General features: G+C 40.0%; 1 protein-coding gene across 1 annotated transcript in view; it reads left to right on the forward strand.

Moving 5' to 3' along the window:
* lmtk2 (lemur tyrosine kinase 2) overlaps positions 1–5,610 on the forward strand; it is a 39,938-nt gene extending 34,328 nt beyond the window's left edge. The window contains exons 13-14 of the mRNA XM_002931972.5: positions 596–841; positions 2,751–5,610. Of these exons, the coding sequence (XP_002932018.3) occupies positions 596–841; positions 2,751–2,779 (275 nt within the window). The 3' untranslated portion in view covers positions 2,780–5,610. The remainder of the gene's footprint in view (positions 1–595; positions 842–2,750) is intronic.
* Positions 5,611–10,171: the final 4,561 nt, after the last annotated feature.

The following is a 10,171-nucleotide window of genomic DNA, read 5'->3' on the forward strand; positions in this document are numbered from 1 at the left end:
GTTTGCGCCAGTGTCTCAACTGAAATTTTATAACTCTTCTATTTCCCCTTTGTCAGACTACATATAAAGAAGCGCCTGCCCAGATTCATACCCTGAGCTATGGCTATAACAGGTCTTTTCCATGCAACTAGCTTTTGTCCAAAGTGCTCTCCCTATGACTACTTGCAGAAGGAGCACTACCAATGGATATGAGCAGGCTCGTGGTCTTGGACTTTAGCATGTGGGTAGCCCCAGACCTAATGCAAATGCGGCAGAAGGGGCTATTTAAGATATTAAAAAGGTGTAAAACAAAGCCCCTTTAGATTAGTATGCCCTAAGGGGAAACGTAGTGCACTATGTGTCAGTGAAGAACAAAGTTTTTTGGTTTTTTTCCCTCTATACTGTTTATTAAAATATGTATGAAATATAGTAGCAGTGGTACAATTGCAATTTGTAAATATCCAAACTGAAAACAGAAACATTTTTTAGATTTGGCTTTTGTGTTTTTTTTAAAACTTTTGCTATTCTGAATCTGGCAATTTTAATGACTGGTTCCTGTGTATGTGATATATTATATACCTTTCATATAATAACGCTGCTGTTCTTTTCTTTTCAGGGGGCGGCTTTGAATGGGACGATGATTTCTCCAATACCGAGCCTTCATTTTTAACTAAACCAGCAACGGGCTTCAGTGGGCAAAAACTTTCCATGAATCCCTCTAAGTACTTCTCACCTCCGCCTCCAAGGAGTTCTGATCAGAACTGGACGCACACCCCGTCTTATTCACGTTTCTCTATTTCACCAGCAAATATCGCCAGTTTCTCTCTTACGCATTTAACGGACTCCGATATAGAACAAGGAGGTGAGGTGTTCAAAAAGAATCAAAAGCAGATTTAACATGGGATAAGAAGTTCCTCTTGTTTTTCTGGGTGCCCCCCTGCAGGCCTGGACTGGCAAACATTAATTCTGGCAAATGCCAGAATTTAAGGTGCCAGAGACAGTCACTATTTATTGGTCTGGTGGGGGGATGTTTGGGCCTCTTTGTACTTGAAATTCCAGGACCTATTTTGAATCCCAGTCCAGGCCTTTCCCCGCTGTGTACTGGTATCCTGGGCATAGTGTATGCAGATGTAACTGCTAATAAACACCAAACAATAGGGCACAACATTCCTGAACTTTTCTGATTGTAACTGATACAGTTTCCACTTACCCTTGAGGAGTGCAGTACCAGTAACAGACAACTGTGGGGCATTGGCGCACCAACATTTCATAGAATAATAGAACCCCTGCAAGTTCTCAGCAAAGTAAGAGCTTGATATGAATATAGCAAGGAAAAAAAATCCATAATAGAAATGTTTATTTGCACTTGCATTGTGCGCTTGACAAGCGATAAGATAAATGTCCCTGTTAGCTTTCAGCACGTTTTTTTCTGCAGGAAAACTCTCTCCAGATTAGCAGTAAAGTGACATTGAACTAATGTGTGATTCCAACAGATGTGTGGGGGTATGAGAGGGGAACAGCTGTTCCTTGTCTTTTTAGTTAATATTTAATATATGCTGCTCTGAGTGAAGGGAAAAAGATCACTGGCAGTGGGTTTTTTTTTTTTTTTTTTAAAGTATTGCTGGCAACAAATCCAAATATTTATTTGGAACTGCCTTCCCCACCAAGGAATCTGCAGGGAGCCCATGAAACAAGTCACCTTATAAGCCAGTCCTAAGTCTGAAACAGTGACACTGCTCCTAGTTGTAACTTGTTCCTTATTAACTCATTAAAGGGGACATATTCCCTGTAACTCTATGCATGCAAAATTGTGCTGAGCACTTTTGCAGTTTACATTAATTATTCCTTTCCCCTGTTTTTATGATATTAGCAGTTTTTACACAAATACAATAAATGCGTGAGCATTCTCAACTGTTTTCTACAGGTTCATGCTGGAGAGAACTTAAAGGGGTTGTTCACCTTTAGATTAACTTTGTGTCATGTAGAGTGATATTCTGAGACAGAGTTTACAGATGGTCTTCATTACGTGCAGTTTTGCCATTCTTTAGCATGTTCAGCAGCTTTCCAGTTTGGAATTTCAGCAACTATCTAGTTGCTAAGGCCCAGTTTGCCATAGAAACAACTCAGTATTCAGGCCTGAATAGAAAGATAAGAAGTAAAATATAAGTTAACTCAAAGGTGAACTACCCCTTTTAAGAAGCTTTAGTTACTAATAGTGGAATAGCCTCTTGACTACTCTGCTCCGTTCTGTAGCTCCCCTGACACTTAATGATGAGACAAGTGAGCAGGGAAGCATCAGTAGACACCTCCAGCATCATTCATTTAAGCTGCTTTGGTTCTGTCGGGCCAGATTCTGGGCAAAATAGTAGGGGGATATCATCTTACATAGTCATGATATTACAATTGTAAAAATAGCTAATATCACAAAAAACCAAATGGGGTTAAAATGCAAAAAGTGCCCAGAAGAGCACTCTGAGCATATGAAGCTGTATCCTATTTGTTCCCTTTATATAGTATAGGGGATCATGGGAAGGTTCAAAATATTGAGCAGGACTGACTGATACTGCTGATTCGAAGTCTAATGGCCGCAGAAGTCAGTGCATCAGATTTGCCCGTTTTGTTTTTTTATTTTTTTTTCCAACAAGAACAAAGATGACAGCACTCAAGGCCACACTGCCTGCTACAGGAAGCCATTAACCTAATGCGTTTCAGGCTGCACCCTTAGTCATAGATAGCTGTAATAAAAAATGCTTTAATTTGTTTTTTTACAGGCAGCAGTGAGGATGGCGAGAGAGACTGAGCGACACTGGTGTGACAAGGATGGAGAGTGAAGACTTTCACTTTTGGGAGTGCAAACACAATGCATCTATTTGAAGTAACATGTTACGCATGAATTCTGCAAAAGAAATGACAGCGACACACTTTATGTTCCTCTGTGCAATCCGCTTCCTCATCGACGAAAAACCTGTTTCTACTGCCGTGCTCCTAATTACTTGAAGCACCGTTTGCTGTAAATAATCACAGAACTGTAGAATCGGTCCGACTTTGTAGGGATTGTTTTTCATTGTTTTCCTTTTTTTTTTTCCAGCTCGGCTGTAATGATTCTTTTGTATATATCTTCAATCATGTCTGTGCTACTGTAATGATATTTGGGAATGTGTATTCAGTGATGTATCAAAAACACTATGTATTGCTCCTTATTGCACTGTGTAATGTTTTCCTGCCTAATGATACGTGTACAGAGTTTTTAGCCGTTAACGGAGAAACGCCACTCGCCATGGATTTTCTCCTGTGCTCTTGTTTGAAATATTATTCCCTTGTATTGTATCCTGCATAATAAGCTGCTCCTGGGCATCTGGATCTCTGTTTTTAATATGCCGTTCCAGTTCTTGATAAATGCTTACTTTTACAGCAGCACTATGTCGGGATGTGGGATCCCGCCGCTTGCACCTCATATTGTGGATTTTTCACTCCTGCAGACGTTGGTTTGTTTACTGTGAATTGGAATTTGTTACTGGAATGTGGTAGGTGATAAATGATCACAATACAAAATGTTCAACTCTTTATTAGAAGAGCTAAAGTGGAGCAAGGCAACCTTCTTCTAGTGCTCCTTCTGAGCTCACCAGGTGGATAGTATGCCAAGCTCATCCAAGTCCAGGTGGATAGGATGTCAAGCTCGACCATCCCTTATTTTTCTTCATATGCTTGAACTTGAATGGGACCTACTCCATTCGTTGGAGTCGTCTGCTTTCTGCTGCTATAGGTTTGTTTGTATACAGGACTGTACCGTCGCATTTTAACTGGGTGTTGTGCTTGTCTTCAATGGTTCAGCCCCTAGCAGGTGCAATTTCTCCGCCACTGGCCTCCAGATCAATGATCAGTGTGTGTTTTTCATTTGTTTTTCTTTTTTTTTGCATTTGTGTTGACTAGGTAAATACTGGTACAATTCTGACTGTTTTTCATTTCATAGAGTGTTCTTCCATTGTGGTATGAAGAGACTCACTTGATGTTTAGTTGTATGAAAGATGACTTGTTTAAAATTGCTGGCAAATTTTATCCAGATTTTTACAGTTGGGCTGCTACAGAAGGCTATCTTAAAAGGAAAAAAAAACATGGTTCCTGTTAGTGGATTTATGATTATATAGTGTAACGTTTTATTTGCCTTTTCCTTCGTATAGTTGGATCTCACCACCTACATATTTCTTTGATTTGGTGTATAATACCTATTTTTTTTTTTACATTTTTATAGTTCTTAAAATGTCTCATTGAAAACGGTAGATAAACCTAAGATAATACTTTGGGCTTTGTTTTCTCATGTTCAAAAGTTTCCTTAGTGTCGATCACCTAGGACAGATTTTTTGGTTGTGATGATTTGCTCAATTACACTGGTTTTTACATGATGTTTTCCCTTTACCTCTTGTCTTTAGTCTTACTATAAATCAGGACTGTTCAAATGGAAGCCCATGGGCTGAATGTGGCCCTCTGAAGGGTTTCTATGGCCCCCAGTCTGCTCAAGGGCTTCAAAGACTTTTTTTTTTTTTATATAACCTGGCCCTAGAACCAAATGTATGAGAAATAATGGGCCTACTACATGTATTAAGTTAGACACAATTGCTATCAATTAATGGAAAGTAGTCCTAAAGGTGAAGGCGTTTACTTAATTTCCTAATTAAGTGCACTTCCCTGTGACATTCCGGGGGGGTATGTGCTGGTTTCCTTTCTGAAAGTGAAACTAATGTGGCACATACAAGGTGGATGATAGTTTCCCAGTATCTATGTTGCTGAAGAGCAGCCAAAATCCATTGAATCTAAATCTAAAGGAGCCGATTATTAGGTTATAATGTTTAGGTCGGAGATTCTTGTTTTGGAACAGCAATGCAAGCAAATCCAGATTCCTCTTGCTTTTTCATATAGATAATATGATATGAGTCTTTTCAATGCCAAAGACCTGCTATTACTCGGATTGGAAGTTTCATCACTTCAGCGCTACAAAGATAAAATTACATATTCAGTTCCCAATGATTTCATTGGTATCTTTTTCTTTGGAAAATGAAAACTTTTGGGGTTTTTTTGTTTTTTTTGAGATGTCACCTGACTACTGAAATGGCTGGAGACTGTATGAATGCTGGGAATTAAAGAAATCACTGCGAACATTTGATCATTTCTTCAATTAAATGTGATTGAGATGACTCTCAAACGGACGCAAGGGATGTTGCTAAAGATTACACAAACGATTCAACACAACTATGCGAGTTTAACTTAAATAGGGGTTTTTGGGGGTCTAGCCACACTAATTGTTGGACATTATCTAAAATGTCTGAGGCAATATAACCAGTTGCACTGACAAGCCTATCTCCCTCCTTCCTATAACTAATGTGCAATCAGTCAGTATTTTACAAAATACTCCTGTATGTGTAAATTGTATTGCTATGAATATAGAAACATAACAAATGACACCTCTAGGTCTTAGATACTGCCCTGTACTGAATACTCAGTATGTGCAAGTGTGGTATATTTTGAATATAGATGTATATTGGGGGGTGGGGTCTTAGGCATGAAGGTTTTGTAGCCTTATTATATTTGCCTTAAATTAAAATTGTATAAAAAAAATTAATTCCTCCCTTCCCCCCCAAAAAAAATAGTAGTCATAACTTCTTGATTTAAAGGTGTATTGTTTCAATCTTTCAATGTTGTATCTTCCTGGAGAAGAGGAACCATTGCAGCACAGTGTATATATACACAAGACCTTCATAAAGGTGAGAGTTGTAGTCGTGCGTTTTTCCTATGAATTTAATGAGGTGTATGGCAATATTCTAAAGAATGAATTTACAGGTCCTTCGGTCTTTAAATGGTGTACATTTTTCTTTTTTGTTTGATTTGTAAAAAAAAATTTTACTGTAAATTTGATTCTCATGCCTAGTGTGATTCAAACTGCTTGTAATTTAAAACTATTTAATATTCAAAATAAAAGTTATATATTTATAAACAGCGTTTGACGGAGGCCTTTGATTTTCTATCCATACATAAAACGGGGGATTGGAAACTTATTAAATGTTGTCTTTTTTTTTTTTTGTATTATAAATTCCATGTACTATAGCAGAAGGGGGCACTTGCAATCTGGTGATCTGATAGGCTCTGAGCGAATGAATGAGATACACTCGGGTGCAGGCAAATGTTATACGCATAAAAACACAAGACTTTGCATTCTCTCGCGTTTTCAAGCGTATATCGACTACATGTGCCTGCACCCGAGCGTATCTGAATTATTCGGGTGCAGGCACATGTAGGAGGCATAGGGCGGAATTTTCAGCAAGTGCTTTTCCGCTTGTCGAAAATATCCGCCCTACGCCTCGTCTTGCATTAGCCTAAAGGAGACATATTGGATAAATGGAAAAAACCCTAATTTTGTAGGCAATTATGAATAATATTCGGTGCTGGTTTCACTTTGGGCTAAACATTAATCCTATCTGTAAAAATGGCCCCTTTATTGGAGCTCCCTATAGATCCTATCACTTCTCTGTCCGAGTTTCAAATGAAGGGTGGGCGTGTCCTAAGGGTCCCAGCCAGAAGCAGAGCAGGAGGGGGAGAGCCAATCACAGCCGTGCAAGCATATAAGCAAAGACAGGCTTCAGTTCCCTATCAGGTCAACTTAGCTGATGATTGGTTCCTATCCTACAGTGCAGTGTACTGAGAGCCGCCGGCTCCCCAGCTCATCCAGAGAATTCAGCCAGCAGGAAGTGGAACAGATGGGCGGGGCTAGTGGGGTTTGGGTGGAATTTCTCAATAATTCAGTCTGAAACAACTTTTTTTTTAAGCACAATCCTTCTATATTATTCATTGTATTTAGTATAATTCACTGGTACATTCTTAATTTGTCTATGATACGTCTCATTTAAATGCCTTAGAATTTTAATGTGGCTTTATCCCAGTGATAGCCAACAAGGACTTTCCTCTACATTGTCCACAGCACACTTGGAAATGCTCATTCTTTAGATATTGAGGGACTGTTTCAGCACCCCCTCACACCCAAGACTTTGAAAGCATATGATTTGTCCAATGTTTTTATACTTTCCCCGTTGTGTGTGCAGCTTCCCAAGTATGGTCTCCACAAACCCATCAAGTGATTAATGCTTTTGAAAGAAGAGTAGGAAGTAAAAAATGCCCTCTCATAGAGAAGTTACTTAAAAATCAAGTACAGGTATGGGATCCGTTATCTGGAAACCCATTATCCAGAAAGCTCTGAACTACGGAATGCCTTTCTCCCATAGACTCCATTTTCATTTTTCTCTGTAGTAATAAAACAGAACCTTGTATTTGATCCCAACTAAGATATAATTAATCCTGGAGGCAAAACAATCCTAGTGGGTTTAATTAATGTTTTATTGTTTTTTTAGTAGACTTAGGATATGGAGATCCAAACTACGGAAATATCCCTTATCTGGAATACCCTTGGCCCCAAGCATTCTGGATAACAGGTCCTATATCTGTACTGTAAAAATGTCAGTTTGTTTCCCATTTAGAGATAAACACTTGGTGGAATTTGTTGACTACCCGTTGGCCTTCAGTCTGAGGGAAGCAGATACAAGTAGGCGAGGAGCCGCGCCAAACGTTACAAGAGATTTAGTTGTATGTAATGAAGCTGCCTACATTGCAGAAGATTATTTCCATGAAATATATTGTGTAATTCATATTACACTTTTTGCATGAAATACTACAGCTTTATTTTTGTATGGGTTTTCAACTGTGCTCCACGGAAATGTTCATTCACAAACAGTAAAAGTGAATTCTTTGGCAGTGAACAGCATTCCTTCCAGAGTTTAGCTAATAAATGTTGGACAACTAAGCAAGCAAGATATGATAGTGGATATGTTGCCCTTGGGTTTTTGTACTGTAGGTCATGGTTTCTTAGAGATTTTACTCCAGGGACCAGCAATATCTAAGAAACCTTTCCCAAACCTTAGTAAGTAGATTTGGTCCGTTTCTGATGAAGGTGGGTTTTCACAAAGGCCGAAGTGGTGGCAACACTAGAAATTCTTGCACTGATAAGCAAACACTGGTGCTCAGTAGCTGCATCTGGTATGAAATCGCCACAAGAGGGCAGCAGATGTAGGCTACCAAATACAATACAGCCAGATGTAACTAGAATAAAAGGTAACCAGTCTTGCCATGCTTAGCTGAAGACCAGGGTCAAATACCCAGCCATAAAAATTAGTCCTGTGGACAAGTAAAATGAGTGAAGGTTCAAGGGTCCAGTTTCTACACGGGATTCTAATTTTGTGGGTATCAATTAGCACCTGCCTTTTTTCATGGGTGGTGGAGTAGGATTACATAAAAAAACCAAGCACTAATGAAGCCACCATCTTAAGGGCATAAACAATGGGATACGTGATTCTCATGTATGTGGTCAGAAGTCTGGATCCCTTGGGCCTTAATAAAGGCTCCTTTATCAACACTGAACAGCAACATATTTCCTAAAGGTTCTCCACAGCCTGAGAAGTGTTTTTGGTAAAGTTGAGTTCTGAAGGAGTTACAAAGAATTTATGTGGGTATCTATTTGCACCCACCTTTTTTCATGATTGGTGGAGTAGGTTTAGATGCAAATAACCCCACTAATGAAGCCACCATGCTTAGGGTATAAATGATGGCATAAGTGCGTCAACACATGGGAACTGGGCTGATAGGTCATCCCACTATTTCCTTGCAGCAGGTTTAGATGTTTTGATTCTCCTGCATGTGGTGAGAGACATAACGTCTGGAGCCCTTTAGGCCTCAATAAAGGTGGCTCGTGTACCCACACTGAACAGCGAGGAAGATGCATCTCCTGATGTTTTTTTATGGTCTGTTGCACCTGGGCAGCATTCTTGGTCAATTTCTGTAGAGAACTATGGAAGTGCAGTGGGAATGTTTAGATCAGGAGGCTTCTCTTGATGCTTCTCTCTTCTGTTTTACTGTATGTTGTGGTAGAACTTTGCAGAGATGAGTCAGGAGATGCCTCCTGCATTAGGTGAACTGCTGGCTTCAGTCTGGCCATACTCATTCATGATATTGACAGTGAAAAGCCAAAGAAAAGCCCCCTTTAAAACAATATCCATTGTGCATTGCTCTGGCTGTCGTTGAATCCGAAGATATCCTGTTCCGCACGTCAGCCCCTGGATTTCCTTTTGCTTGCATTGGTACAAATCCGGTTTGACAGCCAAGCAGAGTGGGGCAAGAGAATGGCCTTTTACTTGCGTTGTCATTTGCTTAAGCAGTTTATTAGCACTTTGGTTTTTAGCAAGATAAGGTCATCACAACAGATAATGCCTGATTAAATTTCATGCTCAAATCGCAGTACATAATGCTGGGTTTTATTCCGGTGTGCTGGGTTATCAACGCCAATTGCACAAGACACTGCTAAAACTGGCAAGGCAATAAAAGAGCAAATGTTCTGCTTAACCCCCCACTTAAAAAGAGGCGTGTGCAGAGGTTTTAAATACAGAACTGAGAAAATGACATGAACCTCTGGCTTCTAGAAAGCTCAAATCAGTAAACAAATGTCATTATTTAAAGGGAAACTAAAGGTCCCCATACACGGGCCGATTCTAGCTGCCGATATCGGTCCCTTAGACCGATGTGGCAGCTAATCAGCCCATGTAGGGGCACTACTGATCGGCAGGTTTAAAAATCTAGTCGGATCGGGGACCACATCGGCTCATTGATGTGGTCCCCGGACCGACATTATAATTCGATCGTATCACCCACCCGTAGGTGCGGGATATCGGGAGAAGATGCGTTCGCTTGATGACATCGCCAAGCGAGCGGATCTGCCCGTGTATGGGGAGCTTAACACTATAGAAAAAAAAAAAAACAACTTACTGTATCAACCCAAAGGTTTTAGCAGCCCTATAACAGCAATGATCCAGGCTTTCAAGGTTGTCAACAGCAGCTTCCCAGCTTGGCTTTTGCTAGATCATCTTTAGCCAGTGGCTCTGCACATGCTCAGTGCCATCTAGGCTGCTGTTAAGAAGCAATCCAAGGGGTTGTTGGAAATGACATTAGCAGAAAAGAAGATAAGGGGCTATTGGGGGCATCTTCTGAGGCACAGATCTTCTATGTTAAAGGGCCGTGGATGCCTTGGGCTGGTACAGAAGCCCAAAGAAAGAAAGCTCATTCATAAACCCAGCCACAAGTTTAAGTTGTAATTGGCTGTTTC

The sequence above is a fragment of the Xenopus tropicalis genome, chromosome 9 (assembly GCF_000004195.4).
Source record: "Xenopus tropicalis strain Nigerian chromosome 9, UCB_Xtro_10.0, whole genome shotgun sequence".
Taxonomy (NCBI): Eukaryota; Metazoa; Chordata; class Amphibia; order Anura; family Pipidae; genus Xenopus; species Xenopus tropicalis.